The 25,948-nt window shown below is 38.0% G+C and overlaps 1 protein-coding gene and 1 long non-coding RNA gene across 5 annotated transcripts in view; one reads left to right on the forward strand and one right to left on the reverse strand.

Annotated features, from left to right (window-relative positions):
- IGF1R (insulin like growth factor 1 receptor) overlaps positions 1-25,948 on the forward strand; it is a 394,663-nt gene that overhangs the window by 51,251 nt on the left and 317,464 nt on the right. For all 4 annotated transcript variants that reach the window (XR_011170289.1, XM_069098499.1, XM_069098497.1 and 1 more), the window contains one exon: positions 22,771-23,316. Coding sequence is in view for 3 of the 4 variants with exons in the window: in XM_069098499.1 (XP_068954600.1) it covers positions 22,771-23,316 (546 nt within the window). In the remaining variant the exon portion in view is untranslated. The remainder of the gene's footprint in view (positions 1-22,770; positions 23,317-25,948) is intronic.
- On the reverse strand, positions 164-8,273 carry LOC138168553 (uncharacterized). The gene is made up of 3 exons (XR_011170130.1): positions 7,980-8,273; positions 4,968-5,105; positions 164-674 (listed from the first exon to the last, which is right to left on the reverse strand). It is a non-coding gene; the product is annotated as an uncharacterized lncRNA (long non-coding RNA).

Below are 25,948 nucleotides of genomic sequence, written 5' to 3' on the forward strand. Positions count from 1 at the left end.
TGATACTATTTTTCCCTCATGGCAAAATAGAGGTTACTAGAATGATTTTTCCAGGGTACAACTAGACTTTAGTTGGCAACTCCCACACTGGGATTTATTGAATAGTACTTAAGACATCCCTCAATGAAGATCTTTTTGTGTATGGGTTTAGAAATTATTTTCGTTGTAAGTATAACCAAAGGTTACCCAGATGAGTAAAGGAAACAGCTTTTTCCTCTTCAAAGGGGAGAAAATTTGGTCTGGAGCATGTGAGAGATTAAAGAGAGACATTTAACTTTTGATTATCCATGAATGAATAGTGCATAGTAAAGTTTTAGAACTTGACTACTTTCTTGAGTCCCTGTCTTTTCCCACTCCATTCCATTCTCACTCAGCTGCCAAAGAGGTATTCCTAAAGCACAGGGACAGTCATGACAGGCCTCCAATCAGGAAACTCCAGTGGTCTCTTCCCTCTAGGATAAACTACAAACTTTTGTTTGGCAATTCAAGCCCTTCACAGCTTGTCTCCAGGCTTTTTTATGTTCATTACTCACCTTGACATTTTCTGTGGTCTACCGAACTGGTGTCCTGGCTGTTTTCCATACGTGACCTCCCAACTATCTTCTCCATGCTTTTGAGCAAGCTGTTCCTATCCCAGAAATCACTCCTTCTTCACCTCTGCTACATGGAGAGCCCTGAAGACAAGGGTCAGCTATCAATTCCTATGTAAGCCCTATCCAAAAATTTCCTTAGTGCCCTCTTTTCTGGAAATTACATTGTAACGATTTTATATTATACACATGCACACATACATATATGTGTGTCAATGTATGTATGTACACACAGACAGATTGAATTTAAGTTCCTTGAGGGTAAGGACTTTTGTATTTTGTGTCTGTATCCTCAGTATCTACCTAGCATGACATCATGGCATGTGTTTAATAAATGCTTATTGGTTGATTAAATAAGTCTCTTTGTGCCCATTGCACATGGTTTACTTAGTGTTCAGGATTGCAAATTAATTTCCAATTTTAGTTAGGAAATTACATAAAGCTGCTCTTCTCCACCCCCTCAAAAAATCATATAGAACCATTCAAGGTTAGAAATGAATGTTTGATATTCCAAGTATTTGTTTCAGTTGCTGTAGAAAAATGTGTGTTAATTACATAGGTGTATTCCAATGAACATCCTTAATTGATCCTACAAATACAAAGACCAAACAAATTTATACTTCCATAAGAATGTTATATACACATACACATATGCACATACATACATACATGTGTATGTATATATAAATATACATATATAAATGGATTTCAGTTATAATTTAGCTTTGTGAAACAACCTCTCCATCAGTTGGGGCAGATTTACCAGTAGCATTCTGTGATTTCAGACAGTTTAGCATTCTCATCCATTACAATGGAATGCACACTTATTGAGGGCAGGGATTCTTGTTTTATTTTTATATCCCTAGCACCTACCACAGTGCTTTGCACATAGTAGACACTTAATAACTATTTTTAAAAATTGAACTGCATAATTATTCTTTAAAAGCCGTTATTAGACTTACCATACAAGCCAACTTGGATCACTGTTATTTCTTTTACTTTTTATCATTAAAAATTCATTTTTAATTTATAGATTAAAACAAACACTTCCAAAACACAGTACAATGAAAAAGATGATTACACATAAAACTGCAAATCTACTATGCACAATTTGCTATTCCTTTCAAATATGCAACAAAATTGTTGTGTAAATTTATCTTCTTTTCTCTCTTTCTGCCCTTCCCCCTGGCCCTAGAGATGACTACCATTAGACACAAATAGGGGTGTGTGTGTGTGTGTGTGTGTGTGTGTGTGTGTGTATTTATATATATGTAAAATTATTCTATTAATACTTCTGTTTATCAGTTTTTTCTCTGGATGCGAATATCATCTTTTTTCACATCTCCTTTATAGTTAATTTGGGTATTTATAATAGTCAAAATAATTTATTCATTCAAAGTCATTCCAAAAAACAGTATTGCTGTTACTGTATACAGTGTTCTCTTGATTCTGCTAATTTCACTCTTCATTATTTCATGCAAGTCTTTCTGTTTTTCTGAGGTCACTGAGATCATCATTTTTTATAACACAATAGCGTTCTCACAATCATATACCACAACTTGCTCAGCCATTCCCCAATTGCTGGGCATCCCTTCAGTTTTCAGTTGTTTGTTACTACAAAGAGACCTATTGTAAACATTTTAAAACATGTAGGTCCTTTTCCTTTTTCCCTAATTATCTTCTAAAAATAGTCCTTTACTTTTTAAAAGAGTAACAAATTGTAAATATTGGTAATTTCAATTACTAAGTGCCAGAAACAGCAAATTGAATCTTGGCATTTTATAACTTTTATTTTATATATATTTAATTTAAAATATAATTTAATATATTTTATATATTATTTTATAATTTTTTGTCAAATCATGGACATGTTGATGTTTTCTCTTTTACCGCTGTAACTTTAGAGATGATAGATAATACTGCAAGGTCCCCCCACCCCCCCGCCCCAACATATTTTGCTTTTCAGAATGTTCTCTTAAAGGGATGACATGCAATTCAGCAAACCCTGATGCACAGTGTCAGGCCCCTAATGAGATATACTCCACTTGCTTATTATTGGACTGGGTATAATGGTGGCCTGGAGTTGTTCCTCAAGTTGTTCAGTGCTGGTGCCAGGGGGCAGAACTAGGGACAGTGGGTAGATATGAGGAGATGGGTTTTTGCTCAATATTAGGAAAACTTCTTTTTTATTATTATTTTTTCTTTTTGGAGGGGGGAGGGCAGGGCAATTGGGGTTAAGTGACTTCCCCAAGACCACACAGCTAGTTTTTTTTGTGTTCCGTGTCTGAGGCTAAATTTGAACTCAAGTCCCCTTGACTCCAGGGTCGGTGCTCTCTTCGTTGCACCACTTAGCTGTCCCCGGAAAATTTCTTAATGATGAAAGGTTTCTTAAAGTAGAGTGGCTGCCTTGGGGAATGGTGAGTTGCCCATCACTAGATGAGTGGGTGTAGATGTTTGCCAGGGAATTATGATTAGGGGTTGGACTCTGAGGTTCTGTGATTCCAGTCTTAGAAGCCTCCTAGTTCTGTAACCTTGGACAAATCACTCAGAGAGTCTGTTGCATTACATAGTGAAGAGCCTTGTTGTGAGGAAAATGCTTTGTAAATTGTAGAGAATTGTGCAACTGGAATAACCACATACATAACACCTATTTGCATAAGAAGGATGCAGAAAAAGTACTAATGTGGGGACTGAACAGGTGGTATTTAGCTGAACTTAAAAAAATGTGTAGGAATTTAGTTGATAAGGTGATAAACATTTCTGGGTTTAGGGAGAAATCTGAGCCAAGCTATGAAGGTGGCAAAGCAGAGAGTGTAAGAGAGATGAAGAGTAGTCCAGTTTGGCCAGAATGAAATTAACATAGGAGTCCAGTACCAATGTTCTTTAGATGTAAACAGTATGTTTATCAGGTCATTCTTGACCACAGTGGTGAGGGAGGCACCGTAGGCTATTGTTGGCAGCAGTTTTCTTCCAATGAAACCTTAAGAGTACCGGCAGCATCTCCATACATACCACTGATAGGTATCTTCTATTGATTTTCATTACTGGTTTCATTTTCTTTTCCCTCTCTTGGACCTCCCTTTTTCTTTCCTTCTTTGTACTTCTCTGTCCTGTGTGATAGCCTCTGGGTTTCTCTATCTTGGCTTTTATCTCTTTTTACTCCCTACTATGTTTTTACCTTCTCTCTGTTTCAGTGCCATACGATTGGTTTTGATGGTGTTAATTGGTGAATTTTATTAAAAGATATTTGGAGAGAAAGGTGGATGGGATGCTATTAATAGGGTTAACTACAGCATGAAGTATGTCATTTCTGACCATCATAATGTGGAAAAGAACCCATAGAGGAGACAGACCTCTTCCCTTTTTTTCCATAAAGATAGGCTTTAAAAGTATGCATTTTCTAATCTGAGAAGGACTTTTCTGGGAACGGGTTCTGCAAGAAAGGGAATCAGTGGTGCTGGCAGATGCTGAGGACTTTCTGCCACCTAGCTTTGGGAATTTGAGTTTTCTTTTGAGTGATAGATAGTACATGGCTCGTTCATTTTATTCTAAGAACTTTTGTATAATTTTGACGTGGAGCAATATAAAAGAGGAATTGTGTGTGTGTGTGTGTTTTACTTGAGCAGTTATTGATAAAGTTTTGTCTAACTGTGGATTTTTGTTGGCATATATTGATGTAAAGCTAAGAGTTTGGAGGAAGATGGGGACTATAGCATTAACTGCTTTTTTTCCTTTGCAAGTACCATAATTGTTTTAGCCTCACAAAAGGTTATATGCTCTGATTATAACATTGTTTTCTTTTTTAAGTAATTTTAATTTGGGTCATTATTTTTGTGTTGTTTGCACTCTGGTCCCCTTGCCTTTCATTCTCTTTTATTGGGACAGGGATGCTAGGGAGTGAGAAGATTACAAAGTGAGGGGAGAGAGGTGAGAAATAGCATGTGGTGAGAGGTGGTAGGGATACAAGTCTCTAGGTGATAGTTGATTATTGTATTAATCATTGCTTTTCTCATCTGTACAATAGAGCTAAAGATAGCACCTAGATCACCAACAATCATGTGAGGATCAAATAAGGTCACAAGTGTAAAGTGCTTTCGAAATCTTAGAAGCTTATGCAGAAATGCTAGCTATCATGACAGGCAGTGTGACATAGTAGATAGAAAACTGGCCTTGGATCAGGGGGACCTGGGTTCACATCCTGCTTCTGACATGTACTAGTTGTGTGACCGTGGAAAATCACTCAGTCCTCTTACTAGAGAACAGCACTGACCTATATTGGTAGGAGGTGTCTCTTCACCCCAGAATTCCCTATGCCAGCGAAATCACAGGTTTATTCAGTATTCCTCTTAAGAAGTATAATAGCTGGTTATATGGTACCTGTTTACAGCAAGGATTTTTGCAGCCCATCCATCCATCCATCCATGCTTCACCATCCTGTGGGATTCTTAAATGTATCTTCCAACAAATTTGTTACAGGGGGTCCACCAAATGTATTAGCTGTTGGCTTGCTTACTTCTGAAATATCAGTAAAATACTCGTGTTTACTTATTAGCTTTGTATTTACCATATGACCCCCCAAGCCCATATTTTTCAGTCATACAGTTCTCTAATAGCATTCTTTATTCTGGTTCTTTATTATTCCTTGTTTGTTATATAGTGTAACCTGGTCACATCTCTCATAGGCTTCTCCATTGCCCTCCAGGTTAAACTCATTTTTAATTCTTCAGAAACTTGTACCATGACTCATATCCAGCAACACTGGTAGGATATTGGTATTAAAATACCAGGTGGGCTGCAGGATAGAAATGACTTTTCTGGGCTGTGTCCGGAAGAAGCAAATCTCTGGTGCCAGAGTCAATCAGGGAATAATAACCCAACCCCCAGGGGAAAAAGAGAAGAAAAAGCATGGGAACTGAGCCCAGGGAGTCAGGTGAGACACTGAAACTTGTGTTTTAGAGAATATTTCTGGAGTCAGGTGAGGAGTCAGAGTCATTCTGGAGTCAGAGATGTGGAAAGGGCACCTTAGAAGTCTTAGAAGACTAGTAGATTCATTATTTAGTAGAACCTAGCCTTGGCCTCCTTTTGCCAACAAAACATGTGTGGGGGCTGGTGGAAGGAATAGTGATAAAGCCAGATTACCTCCTATTTTTCCACTGTTCTATACCTAAAGTTCTGTTGATCATGGAATCATCTGGCTTAATATGTGACAATGATTTATTTTTTAAAAATTCCAAAATTCCAAATAAAAGTATTAAGGGGTTTTTAATGATCCGTTCAACCTTATTGTAAATTGTTGAGGAGACGGCTGCATTTCACACCTAGATGAAATCTGTTGCAGTGAAATTAGGAGTTTGGTAAATTAATATAGGTAGAGGGAGGAGGAGATGTTAATAGTTCTAGACTTGGAGCCAGGAGGGGATCTGAGTTGTATACCTGCCACAGAAATTTGCTAGCTCAATGATCGTGGACAGGTCACTTCATCTTTTGAGTTTCCTAATTTGATTTTAGTCTTTTATTGGATAAAATTTTTAATAAGACTGCTGTGCAGATCAAATAAGATAATGTGTAGAATTCTTTAGCCACCTTAAAACACAGTATAAATGCAAGCTGTTAATCCTCCATTACAAATCCAATCTCTCTCTCTCTCTCTCTCTCTCTCTCTCTCTCCTAATTTCACTGCAACAGATTTCATCCCCTCCCCTCCCCTCCCCTCCCCTCCCGTTTAAACATTCCTAGGCAGACTGGACTACAACCTCATACCTTGGTGCTTTTCCATAAAAGCCATCTCTCATCATTGTGCTACACTCTTAATATCTGTCTTTTAATTTTCATTTTCTAAAAGGGTCTACACCTTTTTACACTTTTTAGGTTCCCAAACTTATTTGGCCTCCTGTTCCCTTTAAAAAAAAATTACTCAGCACTTCCCAGGAAATCTACTTTCTTTAATCCTTTAACAGTTTTAAAAACAATTTGCGTCATTTAAAAAAGTATCAAATTTAAAAAAAAATATTATTCATCTTAAATTTAATAATTTATTATAAATTTGTAGGGGTTTTTCTGCATTGAAATTTTGATGATGTATTATTGCATCATGTAACTGTATAGTTGTATTGTAAACAAGTCATTACATGCATATATTCCTGCCTATGCAAGCTGGACTTCCGACAATGCGCAGCACATTCATCTGCCAATGCTTGCTTGTTAGGACCTGTTGGCAGACTTGACCACTGATTGGTTATAACTTACATTTTGTGTGTTTATTTGCAAAATAATAGAATCACTATGACTTTAACTCTGTTACACAATAGATGAAACATGTATGCACTATTTTTCAATATTTTCCTCATTTCTTTCCTTATGCTTCCATTGCCCCTTATTTTTATTCAATGCCCCCACATTGCACCCAAGGATCATTCTAGCACCCCCCAGGGGGAGAGATCACCCACTTGGGGAACCTAACTACACAGATGCCATTTTCACTCTGAAACCTTCTTTGATTCCCCCTTGTTAATGTTATCTCCCTTCTCAAATTACTTTTCACTTAGTTGTCCTATGTAAGATCCTTGACATCAGGTACTTTGTCATTTTATTCTTTGTATAGCTTAGTACTCAGCATAGAGACTTGCATTCAGTCGTTGCGTAATATATCTTTGAATGTCCTTTTGGAGAATGAGCGCTGTGATAGAACCGGGGAATTCAGGCCTAGTTAGGATGCCATAATAGAAAGTTTAAATAGCATGAGATACTTGCCACCTAGAGAAACACTGTGGGATCTTAAAGAAGGGAGTAATTTGGGTTTATGGAATTTTGTCGGACTTAGGCCCTGCTCCCTCCACTCTCAGAAAAGCTCAAGTGATTCCACTCAGGTAGGGGGCTCTCCCATTCTAAGGTGTGAGCTTCTTATCCTAAGGAGCTTCCTGGGCCTTAGGAGTGCCCCATTCACTCTGTCCATCCTTGGGAAATTTCCCTTCCTAGCCTCTCTGCCCTACTTGTTAGTCGCTGGCTAGCAGAGAAGCACCCGGGACAATATGGTGGCTTTGTTACCCCTGGCCTAAGAAGCTGTCCTCATCAGCCATAAGGTATATCTTGTGGCACTTGTGGTCACGTGTGGGGGATGAGAAGATGTGATATCCTCTTTTGTGGGGCTTTTAGGTTTTGGTTGAGATATTTATCTCTTGCAGAGTCACTTCATTTTAATCGTGTGTTTTCAGCTTTGTTCTGTGGCAGGTCCTTAGGAAGAATTTGGTCCAAATCGCTACTGAATCTGGCTGCTGTCCAGCACTGTCTGCCTTGGATCTGCAGTATACAGTGTACTTGATAAACAACAGTCGGTTGTTCTCCGGAGTTCTGTTCCTTTTCCCAATACAGTGGCAACAAAGGCATGCTTACCTTGTAAGACCGTCAAAGAACTGCACATTCCCCACCGGGTGAAGATTTGTTTGTTCACCGGTAGAACGATAATCCCTTCTGTATGTCCTGTCCTGTCAAGGGTAGAGTTCTTCACAGCTGAATTCATTTTAGTCTAAGTTTCAGAGACAGAAGAGACTTATTAACTCATCCCTTCTGCCCTTCAAGGCTAATTTAGGATGGTTCTCTCCAGTCGGTTCTTGTTTGTCTTTTTTACAGTGACGAATCTGATCTCTGACTTTTCACTGTTCAGAAACTTCCCCTGCTATTAAACTTAAAAATTCCTTTAATGTTAACCCTTTGCACTTAGTTACCGTGCTTTTGTGTATTCAGTGTTTATCACCTTGATTGTTCATAACCTGTTGGTATATACTCTATAACTCAGTTTCTGAAGCACATTTCAGCAGTGCTTATTTATCCATGGATCATCAGAAAGTTCAGGAACTAAATTGGAGGCTGGTGTGTTGTAGATATGGAACATCTACGTGGGGCTGCATTTACTCAATGTGGTCTAAATTTTTCATGTGCTCCTTGAATGGACTAAAGCGACCTAGTGCTTATCTCTCTGTCCTTCTGTATGTATTCAGATTTTGTAAAATGCCCGAACAACTACATATTTGGTGTCATGTGGATTTTCATGACAGAGCCCCACCCTTCCAGTCTAACCATCAAACTCTTGCCCCAGAAGCCCCTGTATATTCCCCTCCGCTTAGAAATGGGGGCAGTTAGGTGGTGTGTTCGATAGAGTCAGAAAGACCAGAGTTCAAAGCTGACCTCAGATACTTACTATCAGTGTAACCCTGGGCAAGTCACTTCACCCCTGCCTACGTAAAACTGGAGAACGAAATGGCGAACTACTCCAGTATCTTTGCCAAGAAATCTCCATAGACAGTTGGTCCACAGAGTCATGAAGAGTCAGACAGGCCTGAATGACTGAACAAGAACAAAGCTTAGAATCATACCTGACCAAACTCTGATGTGCCTACCACACATCCTGAGACACACTAATTTAATTCCCCTATTTATCATCAGAATGAATGTGTAGTTAAAATACTCAAAATACACTTTTCCCATCACTCAGTAATCAGGCATTTATTAAGTGCCTGCTCTAGCACAGCCCCTGCTACACAGTAGACACTTAATAAATGCTTGTGAGTTGGTCAGATAATTCTACAGTTTTGTAGCTCAGAGATAGAGGTAGAGTAGCCACCTGTCTTTCAGTTGTGCCTTCCCTGCTTTTCCCTCCCACCAGTTAGAAGCAGCTTAGATGGTACATTGGATAGAGTGGTGAGCCGGGAATCAAGGAGACCTGAGTTCAAATTTGGACTCAGACATTTACTAGCTGTATGACCCTGGGCAAGTCACTTAATCTCTGCCCCGGTTTCTTCATCTACAAAATGTGCATAGTAATAGCGCCTACCTTATGGGTTATTGTGAGGAACAGATAACAGAGCATTTGTAAAATATTTAGCACAGTGCCTGGTGCATAGTAAACACTGTATAAAAGTTATTAGTTATTATAATCATTGTCATTACAGCCAACTCTCTCCTCCCCTCCCATCAAAAGAAACATAATCCAAACCAGTCAGTTAACAGGCATGTCTAAAATGTCTTCTTGTGTGCCTCACATTGTGATAGATGTTTGGGATAAAAGACAACAGTGAAACAGTACTTCTCCTTGAGAATCCTACAGTTTAGCTGTTGGATACACGCACACATGCACACACACGCATGGGTATATGTATATATGTATGCACGCACACATATACACATGTATGTATATGCTTATATAACCACATCTATATATCTACCTACACATACATATACACCCCTATATATGTTGTATATCTGTTGTATATGTATGTTTGTGTATTATGTATGTATACATACAGGCAAATTCAAAATGATGAAAGATTTTGAGCGATAGGTATGAGCAGCTGGGGAGATCAGGAAAGGCTTCATGCGGTGCTTGAATTGAGCCTTAAATGAGACTAGGTTGAGGTGGAGAGGGAAGACATTCCAGGCAGGGGAGAGCCAATAAATATGACATGGAAGTGGAATACAGAGTGCTGTGCCTGAGACCCAGTGAGGAGGTCAGTTTGGCTGGAAGGGAGTGCAGACAGAACACTTTATACTTATTCCTGGAGATAAACAGGGAGCCTCTGGACTTTGAATAGGGGAGTGACCTGCGCCTGGGGGAAAATCACTTTGGCAGTTTGTGAGGAGAATGGATCGAAGTGACTTTAAGACTGGGAGACCAATTCAGGCTAGAGGTGATGACGGATTGAGTTAGGGTGGTGGCTGTGTGATGCCAGTAAGAGATGTGGAGGTTGAAAGAAAAGAAATCAGGAACATAAAAAAGAGAAACTGCTGACAAAACCAAGAGTCCTTACAATTCTTTAAAGACTCACTTGAGAGTTTCAAATTGACCCTGATATAAACCCCCAAAGAAAAAATCTAAATGCTCTTCATTGGTGGAAAGCAAGTGTCATTTCACCATAATGAAATAAATTTGGTCTGGTGATGTGGTGGTTATTAATTTGATTTTTATTTTATGCAAAGGCTTCTGCATTAAGTAGCAAAACAATGGGTGAGTTAAGGACATGACAAGTTTTAACCATACCCTGGTGGAAATATTCTAATAATATTGGAGTTGAGCTCGGTATGTGGCCTCACCTGGAAGGAATACTATGTAACTGTTTCTGGAGAGAAAGAAAGACTGATGTTATGATTTAGTATAAACTCAGTAGAGAATGTAATTTTATCTCTTTTATTTACGTTGAAGATTTGTAATCCCAAGTTTGTGTGCATGTACACATGGTCCAAAGAAAATACAGCATGTCCAGAAACAGTATTTGTACTTAGATTAATCTTTTTTTAAATTTCTTCTCTTTCTGGGCAGTGTACTAAAACTGGAAGTTGAATTATTTCTTGGCCTGTTTCTGCTAGTCCTTGTCTAGGGTGCAATAAAAGATGCCTGGGTCTTCTATGGTGTTGGAGAAAATCTCAAGGCAAAGATGCTCTAGGATCTGGGACAGGGAGAATAAGGGAAAATCATCATTAAGCCTATTTAATTCACAGAGAGCCGGAGAGGTGTTATTACATTTGCAACTGGACATTGTTGTTGGTCAGATGTGTCCCAACTCTTCATGGCCCTGTTTAGGGTTTTCTTGGCAAAGATACTAGAGTAGTTTGCCATTTCTTTCTCCAGCTTATTTTACAGACGAGAAATTGAGGCAAACAAGGTTAAGTGACTTGCCCAGGGTCACACAGCTAGTAAGTGTCTGAGATGGAATTTGAACTCTTGAGAGTCTTCCTGATTCTAAGTTCAGTGCTCTATCTACTACACCACATAGCTGCCCCTGCACATCATAAATTCTTGTTGACTGACTTTTTGCATCCATTCACTTATTACAGTTAGCTTGTTTTGCTTGTGGAGACTAATGTGACCCATGATGCCCTCATCTCCCCTGTTATCTGGTTTCTCTAAATACTCCTAACTTGATTGATGTCATAGAAACCCCTTTAGTAGTGGAGGGAAGCCTCTATAAACCCCTTTCTGTGAATAATGTTTTTAAATGATTGAAGGGAATGCTGTTTTAGTTAGAAGTCAATAGAAATGAGGGTGTAACCTTTTTTTCCATCCAAGTTCATACACCAACCTCCCCCCCCTCCCAATCTGTGTACCTTGGAAGGGGGGATGGATCTATAGACTTCAGGTCTACTATAATAGTAGCAGCTTAGTCAGTATATTTAGCCTTATAAGGAAGCCGTTTCCCGTGGACAGCCCTGCAATGCTGAATGTTCCCAAAGAACCCTTTTCATATTGTGCAATGCACCAACTATATACCTCCTTACCTCTCTGTGCACTACAGTGTTGTCCTCTCCCCCCCCCCCCATTCTCCTTATTCTGCAATGAATTTGCATGAACAGCATTCACTTTTGAGTAAAATAAGGAAACCATTGAAATAGGTTAGACTTTTCTCATGTCCTATTTTGTATATTAAAAAAAAAACAGAAATTTCATCACACTTTATTTAGTCTTTGTTTTCTATCAGTCTGGTGAAAGTAATCTCAGATCTGCAGATACCTGAGGTGTAGGGACTACCCTTGGTAATTCACTTTTGGGGCTTATCTTCACGGGCTGTCCCTTCAGTTTGGCAATGATATATTTGCTGTACATTTGGTTGTAGGGTGTTTCTGGAGTCCTTCTGAAATTTGAACAATTGTTATCTTCCTGGAAATGGAACTGAATTGAATTGACTGAGTGAAAAGGTATAATATTTAGGTGAGCTTTCTGTAGGAGATAAGAAAGCCATATTGGACCTCCTGTTGGATGGATGCCTTATACCAGCAATTCTTAGACTTCTATGGTCTCAGGACCCCTTATACTCTTAATTATTGGGGAGTGGGTTGATGTAGTCTGTATTAGAAATTTAAATGTCTTAGTATTATCATGAAAAGAGTTTTGACCTCAGGATACTCTACCACCACCTTAGGGTCTGAGGACCCCCTGGGTTTCCCCACACAGAAGGCAACAAATAATTCCAGCAGAGTTGCTCTCTCTGATATTTTAGTGTGATTTTTTGCTTTGCAGCTGAAGAAAACCAGTGTATGAAAAGGATAAGTGACTTATGTAGAAAGATTAGAATAAGTCAGTGAAGAATGAGGAATGGACTTGGGACTCCAGACTCTCAGATGTTTATGTTAGTAGGGAGGATGAGGGGAAAATGTTTCCTGGGAAAAAGAATGGATTTGTAAGGGTGGGAGCAACATGTCTCAGGAGAATATCCAGTTAAAGTTGTTTGTTGAAGGGAATCACATGAGATAAAAGATATGAAAGGTTTTTGAAGATAAAACATATGCTACAAAGCTGTTTTCAGAGCGACAGAAAAAAATGGGAACTCTGAGGGAAAAGGAGAGACAAGGGTTTATCAACTTCCCACCTACATTTAAAGTAGGCAGTTAAGTGGCACAGTCAATAGGGCTCAGGACTTGGAGTGAGGAAGATCTGAGTTTGAATTCTGCCCGAGACATTTATTAGCACATCACTTAACCTCTCTGTTCCTCAACTTCCTCAGATGTGAAATGGGTATGATACTAATTCATAGAAATTGTTATGATGTTTGAATGCATTAACATACTTAAGAGTTTTGCAAACTTTAAAGTGCTACATAAATTCTAGGTATTATTAAAAAATTGTAGGGTAAGAAAAAATTATGTAATGGAAGGACAGTTTCAGAGAAACTTGGGAAGACCGATATTAAATGGGGCAGTGAAGTGAACAGAACCAGGAGGACAATTTATATTTTAAGAATAATACAGTAAAAAAAGAATAATTTTGAAGGACTTCTTGAAATTCATTAATTCATTGATCAACTATGGTTCCAGTGGATTGATGATGAAGAATGATACCTATTCCCTGACAAAGAGGTAATGGACTAGATATTTCTCTCTGCCCTGTTTGTGTGTGTGTGCGTGTGTGTGCCCGCACACACATATATATTCATATATACATATACACAACTGCATATACCTTGGGTAGACATCACAAGTGGACAATATGTTAGATCCAGATTTAATTCTTAACCTAATTATGAAAAAAAGCTGAGCATTTACAAGTCTACCAAGTCAAGCTATAATTTATATAGATATCATAGTCTGTTCAACTTTATACCTTCTCTCATTCTTTGTCATAATAATCTATAACATCCCTTCTCTGTCATGTGTATGATGTCATTTGAAGCTTTTCAACTTTACAGAAACATGACCTATGCTTTGGTTGGTGTCAAGAGTTGTGTTTTTGTTTGGTGGAAAAAATTGTAAGATGGTATGATGCTTTGGAGGCTTTTACGCTCCTTAGAGTCAATGCAGTGAGACTGATTTATTGGTGAAACTGTATCATCTTGAGGTCATTTCAGTACATTTGGTAACTAAACCTGCCTTGAAAAAATTTCAGGAGGAGCCCATCTTATGCTGAGTTTCGTTTAATGGGTTGTATTCGATCCAAAACAAAAATTCTCATGTATTTTTAATGCTCATCAGAAATATCATCAGCTATTTTAAATAAATGTGATTAAATTAGAAAAGATAAAATGCTTTCAGGAGGAGTATTTAAAAATAGAGAATTGTAAAGAGTATTGGACAAGATATTTCAAGAGCAGGAAGGGATTTTGAATACTGTTTCGTGCTTGGAGAGTAGGTGAAGTGTTGATTCTTACATAGATCCAGGAAAATGGTTTTGCTACCACTGTGTTAAAAATTTTAAAACCTTTATTCCAAAACATGTTGTCTAGTCAGTAGATGTTTTAAGTGGAAGTGTATTAGACTCCCCAGGTCCTTGACTTCTCTTTCAAATATCCTTATCTTAATTGGCATGACAGGATGTAGACATTTTGCCATTGTTATGTGACCTCAATGCTAGAGACTACTACTCATTGGAGCTATTTAATATTAACATACCATCATCCTGAAGCTAATGTCATTTTATGGATATGCATCTTTCTAAGACTGAATGGCTATTATCTGTTAGCAGGGAGGAAAAATTGAGAACTTGATGAATTGTGCCCAAGTTTGTATTTCTCTTTCCAAAAGGAATTGTCTGTATAAGGAAAGCCTTATTTTTTGGTCTTTGCCCTTGGTAAGTGAACATGTTGACTGATACTGTTTCCTCATGTGAAATTCAAAGACACTGGTGAAATATGAACATATTCTCACTTAGTCAGCAAAGCAAAAAGACTTTGTATCTACGTTGAATTAAGAAATTATATTTGCGTGTACTTGTGGAAGTTAAATTCTGCTTTGATCATTTCTGTGGGACTTCCACATTTTTCATTGTATTTGTAATTTTTGTCATCAAGAATGTTTTTGTTAGTCATTCTCAGTATGTAGGACTTGGAGCCAGAATACACCCAGGCATTTTGTCTGAATAGTAATTGGGAAAACAAAAATTACTGAATACATTGGGAAAAATTAGATTATAAACTCCTTGAGGTAAGGGATGTCTTTTGTCTCTTTATCTACCACCTGCCCTTAGCATTGCACTGGGCATATAGTAGGCACTTGTGTGTTTTGGTTGGTTTCTTCCCCTCATTTTTGTGGTGTAGATAGGTTCTTGTAGGATGTTTGAAATAGTGAGGGATAAAAGTAGATAAAGAATTGTTGTAGAGGAAAATGTCTACCAGGATGAAGAACTCACTATCAGACTACAATTTAATTTTCATAGTGAATTCATAAGTGAGAAGTGATAGGAAATGAATTTTAACTATATCAAGAAAGTTTTGTTATTATGTGTGTAAAAGACATGTAAATTGGTTATACAAAACCTTTATCTTTTTTCATTATGGGATTTTTACCTTTTCAGTATAGGATTTTTGGTTGAGGTCATGTCTTGATTATAGGCTCTTAGTAAATGAATGCTATTTGCATTTCACTAGTATGTTTAGATTTCACAAGACATTGTCCATCAGACTAATATTTTTATGTGGTGATATCTGATTCCCCTTAATACTTCTAGTATCTTCCCTTTCTTGATTATTTCTAGTTTATCCTTAATATGGCTTGCTTCTACATAACTGCATGTTAGACTGTGAGCTCCCCTAGTAGATTGTGAGGTCCTTGAGAGTAGGGACTGTCTTTTGCTTTCTTTATAATTGGCACTAGTAGGCACTTAATAAAGACTTGTTCCCTTCCTTTCCTACTTACTCCCTGTTAGAATTATAATGTTAACTCCTTGAGGGTAAAGACCATGTTTTTGCCCTTTTTTTTTGTATCCCTAGCACTTAGCATAGTGCCTAATATATAGTAATGCTTAATAAACGTTCTCTCTCCCCCTTCCTCCCTCTCTCTTTCTATTCTTGTCGACTTGCTGACTGTTAATGCTCTGATGTATTGCTATTTAACCAATCACCCCTTGATGACATCTAACATTGTTCCTATGAATCTAACTGCCCCTCGTAATGTTGTTTAGTCTGATGTCATGTTTTCGAAGAATAAATTAATAAGCAAGTTTAGTTGGGGTTAATCCTGACCATTAAAAAACAAACAGGTCATGGATTCCTTGAAAGTAGGGACTTCCATGTTTGCCCCTGTAATCCTAGCATTCAGCTTAATGCTTTGCATGTAGTGGTTACTTACTAAAGTGTTTTTTTTAATTGAATTTATATGACATTTTAACTTAAGATTGATTGGTCAGTTAACTCTTGAATGCCTTTTTCTGATTAAGACCATTCTGTTATTCAGAACTGTTTTGCCAGAAGCTGCATGGATGAACAGCAAAGCTGTTTTTAGAACCATGCCTTTCATAAACAGGCTGTATCCATAAACTTACTAACAAAGCTAAAATGCCTCCTTGGATTTTCCAGCACTCTGGCTTATTTACTGGCTTATTTATGTTCTGTAATTATATCTCTTTGTGAGGCTGTGGGGTGTAGTATAATGAATGCTGGACTTAAGAATCAGGAGAGTCTTGGGTTTGAATCTTACCTCTGACACATTTATTGTGTGAATAGTGGGCCAGTTACCTAAGTGCAGTCAATCAGTAAACATTTAAGAGCCTACTATGTGCCCAGCATTGTGCTAAGTGCTAGGAATACAAAGAAAACCTTAATACAAAGAAATCCCTGATATCAAGGGGCTCATGGTCTACTGGGGGGACACAGCATACTAACCATTATGTCTAAACAAGTCTTATGTAGAATAAACTGGAAATGATCAACAAAGGGAAAGGCATTGGAAGAATTAAGGGGGTCAGGAAAGGCTTCCTGTAGAAGTGGGATTTTAGTTAGAGCCAAGAAGGCAAAGGTGAGGAGAAAGACTATTCCACATATAGGGGACAGCCATTGAAAATGCCTGGAGTCTGGAGTTGGAGTGTCTTGCTGACAGAACAACAAAGAATCCAGTGTCACTGGATTGCAGAGTACAGTACTGCAAATTAGGGGTGGGGGGTGTAAGGTGTAAGAGTACTGGAAAGGTGGGGGAATCAAGGGCTTTGAAAACCAATCAGATGATTTGATCTGAGAATCATCAGCATAGAGATGGTCATTGAAACCATGGGAACTGATGAGATCACTAAGTACAGTAGTATAGAGGAAGAAGAAACGAGAGCCCAGGAAAGAGTCTTGGTGGGGACACCCACAGTTACTGGGCCAGCCAAACCTGTATGGAAATCCAACAGACGAGACAGAAAAAAGAATTAAGACAAGGAGGAGAACCAGGAGAGTCAGGTTTGGAAAACCTACAGAGAAGAGAGTGATGAATAGTGTCAAAGACTGCAGGCAGGTCTGAGGATGAGAACTGAGAAAAAGCCATTATATTTGGCAGTTAAGAAATCTGCCTGTTGCTTGTCATCTGTGAAATGGGTATAATTAATGCTTTTGGTACTCATTTCATATAGTTCTTGTGAAAATCAAATGAGGCCTGATGTATATAAACCCCAGAGCGTTATAGTGTATATAATGCATTTTGAAAACCTTAAATTTTTTTTGCAAAGGTTTTATTCTCATTTATTCTCATTATTCTCATTGCCCTTGATTTCTTCTCTTAATCTCTCCATCTGTACCAGTGCCATGCCTTCCCTCTTCTTTCCAGCCATTTGGCTTCCCAGATTCCGAGAAATGGCCTGACAATTGGAATCTAACCTTGGTCACTTTCTTTTTAAACTCTGTCATTAGTTTTACTTTTTTCCAAGTAGAGGAATTTTTCTGGACAATATCAGTTACCTTGCCTCTTCTAATCCGCTTTCTGACTTATGCCTCTTCTAAGGCATTTCTGTCTTTTACCCTTGGCTGGACCATAGCCCTCTCTTAAACTCCTTGGATCTCAGAGTCTCTTCAGGATGAGCCTTTGTTATCAACCAAGTGTTTTCCATCAGTGCCCTTTAAATTAGTGATTTCACATGGGTTTATTAACCAAATAAATATAATTTATGTGTATATTGTTTAGCTTTCCTCAAGTATGACAAGAGCAACCTAGCCCTTTGATCTTCTTTAATCCTTTAGAATTTTCCAGTGATAGTTTTCTTTCAACTTAATTGTTTTTTGATAAAAATTTTACCAGTAGTAAAGAAGCTGTCTAAATCTGTAGGCCAGCTTTTGCCTGTGAGGTGACCTTAGGCTACCATTTGCCCATTTTACCCCTTCCCTGTTGTCAAACTTAGCTGGAGTTTCTCCATCTGTTTTTGTTGTCTGTTATTTATTGACCTCCCACAGTGTGTAGAGTGTATGTAGTACTGTACAGTGTGAGTACTATATGTGGTCACTGATCTCTGTTGCAGATTTCTTTTAATGGAAGTTTTTCTTCCCTCTGTTTTCTAATTTTTGTATTTCCCTGGGCATCTGTCCTTCTTTTAAAGGGCATTATGAGGACTTCACATTCTAGTACTTTTCATATATTGACTTATTTGTATGATTTTTTTTTTGCCTGAAAAGTATGGGAAAGTGGTATAGTATTCCGTTTCCCCTGAATGATAAATGTATTCTTTGGAATGTCTTTCTTTAATTCGTTCATTAGATTGTTTAAGCAAAATGCTGTATCCCTTGCTTTCTTTCCTGTTTGTCAATTACTCCTCACGGTCAGGGCTTCCTTTTTCTGTCAATGTCACAAAACAGCCTAAAGGCCTACAATGTCACAGAATCCAAAAACAACTGAATGTTAGGCTCAGCTTCTTGTACCTGGTGCTTTGGTTTCTTCTTTTTCCCCCTTTAGGGAATGAGTTGATTTTTTTTTCTTTTTTAAATGGAAAAAATAGTGTTAGTTTTGGAGTCTGCTCCTGTCATTCTATGTAGACAACAGTTAAGTCTTTCTAATGTGGTCTCTTAACTGAGAAATCTAGTCTAATATTTTGTCTTAATAGAGATTTATGTACATTCTGAAGGACTAGAGAGGAAGGAGGGAAAGAAGTTAAATGGAGATTCTTCTTCCCATGTGAGCATTTTGTTCCAGATGTAAAATATCAGGAAAATAAGTTATTAGGCTTGAGGTTCTCTGCCTAGATAGTAGATTTTCATGGTCTGTAGGTAATGATTTCAAATGCATTGACTAGCATGGATACCTAATACTTTATAACATGATTCAACATGACCTATGACACAAAAATAAATATGTATACTGGCATAGGTAACATACTGTGTGTGGTGGGGTTTTTCTCCTTTTCTTTTTTGACTGATGATTATTCCTGCCTGATAGATCTCGATGCTAAAAGAAATGGATTAAATTTTTTTTGGTCTTGATAGGATTAAAAAATTAACTTCAGTTAATAGTTAATATAGTATGATAGAAAATTGAGGTACAGGAGTTTAATTCCAGCTTTGTTAATGAGCTGTGTAATTGTGAACAAGTCATTAAATGTCTTAGGTTCCTTCATTAAATCTCTCAGTTCCTTCATCTGTAGAATAGGAAAGCTAGACCAGATGACCTCAGTTTTCTTCTGCTCTGAAATTCTATGATTTAACATAAATGTCTCTGATCCTTTAGCAAGTACCATAGTCCCATGAAGTACTTGTCATATTGATATTGTGCTACTTATTGTGACCATACTAATTCTGTTCTCAGTCTCTTATAATAGTCTCCTAGCTGATCTCCTTGTCTACAACCTCTTTCTTCTCACCAAATACCCATTATAGCACTACAAAAGTAACCTTCCTAATATGTATGTCTTATTGGTCCCCTCTTCAAAAGCCCTCATGCTTCATGAAGAAAACCTAACATATGTTTTCCTGGCATTTGGAGCTTTTTAGTTAATTTAGTTCATTGGGCAGCTAAGTGGCACAGTGGATAAAGTGCCAGGCCTGGCATCAAGAAGACTTATCTCTCTTGAGTTCAAATCTGACCTCAGACATTTTTAGCTGTGTGACCCTGGGAAAGTCACTTAACCCTGTTTGACTTGGTTTTGTCATCTGTAAAATGAGCTGGAGAAGGAAATTGCAAACCATTACAATGTCTTTGCCAGGAAAACCCCTAATGAAATGATTCAGCAAGTTAATCTAGCTCCAAACCTTCCATTTCAACCTTATTTCAAATTTTAAAAATCAAAAATCTTTATAGTGCCCACTGTGTGCAAAATACCTTGTTAGGTGCTGGGGGAGATGCATAGTTTAAATAAGATACATTGCTTTTTAAATCTTTGCATCCCCATTACCTAACACAATTCACAGCAGTAGAAGCTTATTCAACAAACATACTTGGTAGGCTTGAAATCTTGGTAGAATGCTAAAGCGCCCAGCTGACAGTCAAGAGACCTGACTTCTCTGTTTGGTTCTACTCACAACTTTTACATGTTTCAATTCTCTCATTTGTAAAATGTGAGGGTAGTATTAAATGATGTCTAAGGGGCCCTCTAGCTTAAAAAATGCTACAATTATAGTTTATCTGATTCCCTCACTCTTTCTTCTTCCTAATATTTGTTAAGAACTTTTGATTCTTCACAATTTCACTCACATCCACTCTTCCCATTACATCTTGATGCTACCATCTTAACTCAGTTCCCCATTATGCTCCTTATCTTCCTCCCACCCCTGCCCTACCTGGAATATTATAATAACATCTGAACCAGCCTCCAATTTTCTCCTCTTTTAATTTATCCTATACCTCGCCCCATATATTTTCCCTCCAAAGCTAATTTACTTGAACTGGGGAATTTTGGAAAATCATGGAAACGGAAACTGAAGATATTGAGACAGTTCATGCCAGCTCAGAGAGTTCCTCTACCAGTGAAATGACAGATCCTTCAAAGTGAAAGATTTTGATTATATTATTCTGTAACTCAAAAGTATGCATTGACTTTTTGATGTCTACTGAATGAAAAGTCCCAACTCCTCACCTGGGACTTTGGGTCCTCTTCAGTCAGACCTATAGCTATCTTTCAGCCACGTGTCCTCATACTTTCCCACCTTTGTGTTTCTTGCTCATGCTCTTTCCCCTGCCTCTACTTCCCTTCTGTCCAGTTCTCTTTCCTTGGTTTTCAAGGTCCAGATCAAAGGCTTTTGCCTCTCTGGAGCCTTTCTAGTGGGAGGCAGGCCTTCCTTTGCCACTCTAGCTGCTCTCCCCCTCCTTTGAACTCTCATAGCTTTGTCTGCTCTACCACTCATATGACTTTCCACCTAATATCTGTATAGTTATTTTACCTCTCTGACCTAATTTTTAACATGAAAAGACTGAACTAGATGTCTTGCAACATCTCTTCCATTTATACATCTAGTATCATTAGATTGTAGCAGTTGATGAGCTGTTGAACATAAGAGTGGAAAAGAGGATAGGAAATTTGGAATGAGGAGACACATCTGGGTGCAAAGCCCACCTTTGAAACTTGAGAGCTCTGTGACCAGGGGCAAACCACAAACTCTTGCCAGGTCTCAGTTTCCATATTGGTAAATGGGTATAATGTCTGTAATGCCTACCTTACAAAGTTGTTGAGCATCAAATGAAGTAACATGTAGAATGATTTGCAAACTGTAAGGGGAAGGAAGTAAGCATTTGCATAGTACCTTCTGTGTGCCAGACCTTGTGCTAGTAAATACTTTACAAATGTTAACTCATTTGAACCTCACAGACAACTCTGTGTTGAGGTAGGTGTTGTTATTATTTCCCATTTACGGTGGAGGAAACTGAGGCAAACAGAAATTAAGTGACTTGCCCAGGATTATACAAGTGTCTGAAGCTGGATTTAAACTCAAGTCCTCCTGACTCGCAGCCCAGCACTCTATCCCCTGTCCAGCTCTACCCAGCTGCTCCTTAAGCACTGTATAAATGTTAGCTATCATTTCCCTTGCTAGACTATACACTCCTAGAGAGGATTTGCTGCCTCTCCATATTCACAATAGTACCCAGCATGGTATCTTGCTTAGAGTAGATGGTCAGTAAATATTTGAATTCATGGGTCAGAAAAGCAGCTACAATCCTGAAAAGATTTTAATGCTAGTTTCTGATAGCATCACTTCTCAGACTACTAAGAAAAAATGATATGAGGGTTGAAGGGGAAGGTATTGATTTTCACTTAAAAAGTACCAGAAATATGCTATAAATATCACAGTCTTTCGCAAAAAGTTCTTTTTGAGCCTGGTTTTGAGTTAGCTGTAGAACAGGCATACTTTGCCTGATGTCCTTACTCCTGTCTAAAAAACATGATGTCAGTAAAGCATCATTGAAGGGGGGACAATTAGTTTCATAGGAGTAATGTTATAGAATGAGTGTTCAGATGAATGTCATAGCAGAGTCTTAATCCTTTATACTGGGATTTGGATTTACTGTATTCCTCATGTTATGAAAATACATTCTGGGTAATTTTGTGCGGGGCATGCCTGCATATATAGGTACACAAGATCAAGTAGAGAAAGGGGCTACAGGATATTAACTAATAAATAAAAGAAGACAGCATAATAGACTTTCAGCCCCTACTCAGAAAGATCACCCTATTTCTAGGATGTTTTGATCACTCATTGATCTGGATGTTTACTTGGTATTGTGTAATAGTTGATAACATTTGTAGTACAATTGGATTTCTTTCCTCTTCAAGAAACAACATATTATATTATCAGTGGGAAGTATATAGCATGGATTCGACTACCAGCTTAAGTTGTAGGACTCAGAAAGCAAGAGTTAGTTTTCATTTCCATGCCTAAAGTTGGTCAACAATTATGTTTTTATTTCTTTAATGGAAACATAGATTTCTTGGAAAAGAGTGACCACATTCTAGGATTGGTAATGTTTTCAGAGAAAATATTTCTTTTAACTAAAGTGTGTCTTGCCTTTCCCCCCTCCTTTTCTTTTTTATTTCTAGTTTGTGGGCCAAACATTGACATTCGAAATGAAATCCAGGAGTTGAAGCGACTAGAAAACTGCACAGTGATTGAGGGCTACCTCCGAATTCTACTGATCTCTAAGGCAGAGGACTACAGGAACTTCCGATTCCCAAAGCTCACGGTCATCACCGACTACTTGCTGCTTTTTCGTGTGGCGGGCTTGGAGAGCCTTAGTGACCTCTTCCCTAACCTTACGGTCATTCGAGGGAGAAACCTTTTTTATAACTATGCCCTGGTGATCTTTGAAATGACAAATCTCAAAGAGATCGGGCTATATAACCTGAGGAATATCACTCGGGGGGCCATCAGGATTGAGAAGAATTCAGACCTCTGTTACCTCTCCACTGTGGACTGGTCTTTGATTCTGGATGCTGTATCTAACAACTATATTGTGGGAAATAAATCTCCAAAGGAGTGTGGGGACCTTTGTCCAGGGACAATGGAAGAGAAGCCATTGTGTGAAAAGACAACCATTAATAATGAATACAACTACCGCTGCTGGACCACAAACCACTGTCAGAAAAGTAAGAGTTAAATAAACTGCTTTTTATCTGTTCCCCTTCTCCCCTTTTCTTTCCTGCCTTCTTTCTTTATGTAAAAGTAACTAGTTCTGGTAATCCAGGTGCCTGTTTCATTTAATGAATTGGTATGCCTACCATTTCAGGCTTAGTTCCTAATGGGTAGGTCTTGCTTGTAATTCTTTTCACATCTTAGACCTGGTAGTGTAAGGAAACATTAATGTGTGATTATTGCAACTGCTGTTCAGTTCTGTAGACTCTACATATGTATTCACATATATGTATAATCTATATATTCATGTATTCAGGTCCAGAAAGATGAACTTATTTAAACTTTGTAGGTCACATGAGAAAAATGGCACTGTGTTTATACTTAGTGGTTGCATAAGGTTCATTGTTGGTTGGGGTTACTCTATCGGAACAGAAGATTGTGGTGAAAAATTGAGTTGTCAGTATACTACAGTCTAGTGCTATAGTACTCCTCAACACAAGTATTCCTGTACTGTGATTACATAAAAAAGGAAAAAAATTAGGATTTAAGTCTAAACTCATTCGGAAGGGTTAACTTCTGCCACATGTAAGGTGGTGATCACACAACTTTTAAGGTTTTTTTTAGTGAATAATTTACTTTGGTTTCACAGGGACACGTGTGTCTGAACAGTCTGGTTAAGATGAGAGATGACTAAACTGGCAGTCAGGAGATGAGTTATTGTTTAAGCTGTGCCTTTAAATTAGCTGCATAACTGGCAAGTCTCTTATTTTGTCCGGGGCCTCAGTTTCCTTATCTGTAATATTTATCTGCTATATATCACAGCATTGTTGGTCAGAACTCTTCTGTGTGGAAGATGCTATACAATGTAGAATGATATTTTTTTATGTGTTCACTTGATCTGTTCCAGACTCCCCGTATTTCCTCCTTATTTTGACTTAGTCACAGGTAATCCTCCCTTTAATATGATCAGAACCATGGGAATCAGATCAGAGTTGTTAAAATACTGTGTTGATTATTCTCAGCAGACATTTAAGTGGTAATGACCAGGAGGATATTGCCTGCCAGTAATCATATTAGGGAAGTAATCAGCTATGTCTGATGTTTGGTCCTGTTAAAGACTGAAGATTTCCCCCTTGTGTTCTTGCCATTTTCAACCTACAAAGAAATACCCAATTAGGAACTTCAAGTAAACTGTGGAGAAGGAGGGGATAAAAAATTGATGCGAACCACCAGGTACCTACCTGTGGGTTTGATCCCCTTTTGACCTCATTTGTAATAGGGAAATAATACCTTTTAAATCTAAAGTTGGTTCTGCACCCCAGGATAACTTAGTTGATCCTTGGTTCTCGATATGTGCCTGCACATTCTTCTTTTGGTAAGTACAGAAAGACCACTCGCCTCTGAAGGAGCACAATGCAAGATCCGCATAAGACAGTTATAGTTATAGTGTTCAAACACTGTGATTGACATTTAAAGTATCGTTGTGTGTTCTGCAAGTATTCTGATGATCCTATTGCAAGATCCGTCACTTTAAGAGCCAAGCTTGATTGAAATGGGAGGAAGGCATTGCACCCAAGTTACTGTAGAGATTACTTAAAATTGTTACTTATCGTTAGCCTCATCTACTGCATGTAAAGTACTGGAAAAGTGAACTATTAAATAGATGGAGGCTTGAAGTATTTTCTTCAAGGAAGAATTAAGGTTCTTGATTTTAATCAGGGAGGTGGGTGAGGATGTTCCTTCCTCCGGAGAAGAACAACAAAATAACAATAACCATAACCAAAAACCTATCATCTCATAGCCAGCTTTCTGTTGATGAGCCTTTTCAGATGTGTCTAGACTGGTCTTCAGACAGTAGAACCATGGTTCATCTGTGGGCTCATATTTGAAGCCTCTTCAGCTTGGCTGGTTCTGCCAGAGCTGGTGCTGTGCTGGTTCAGCCTGCCATGGTTATTCCCAGGATTAACTCCACACTACAACGAAGCATCACAGTTGGACTTTTCAAGTGAAGAAGAAATATTGTAAGAAGTTTAATTCATTAACTGTGTGTGCTATCTAACAAGTTTTTTAAAATTCCTTTTATTTTATTTTTAAAGTTAATTAATTCATTTTTAGTTTTCAGCATTCACTTGCATAAGTTCTAAATTTTCTCCCCCTCCCTTTCCACCTCCTTCCCCAAGATGGCGTGCTATCTGATATAGGTTATACATATATATTCCTATTAAACATATTTTCACTTTATTCATGTTTTATGGAAGAATTACAATGAATGGGAGGAACAATGAGAAAGAAAAAAAACAACAAACAAAAAGAAAATAGTCTGCTACTAAGCTTTTTTTTTTAATTTTGTTGTCATTGATTTTTTTAATGGTATCTAGTAAACTTAGAGTGTAATGCTCATAAGACCACAATGGTAGAACACATCAGTTTTTCTCCATTTTCATATTGTACTTCTGATCCTGGATGAATCCTTTCATAGATGTGTACCATAAAGAGACTGGATAAAGAGGGGGGTGGCATAGTAGGACAGGACAAAATACATGAACTCCTCTAGAAAAGAAATACTGAAAACACATATGTGAAAGATCTGTGGATTTCATTAATGTGGGTAACTTATGTGGGAAGTCCATCTGCCAATGCAGATTG

This window comes from Petaurus breviceps, unplaced genomic scaffold (genome assembly GCF_028583685.1).
Source record: "Petaurus breviceps papuanus isolate PSGF00001 unplaced genomic scaffold, PetGlider_PUasm1.0 37, whole genome shotgun sequence".
Lineage (NCBI taxonomy): Eukaryota > Metazoa > Chordata > Mammalia > Diprotodontia > Petauridae > Petaurus > Petaurus breviceps.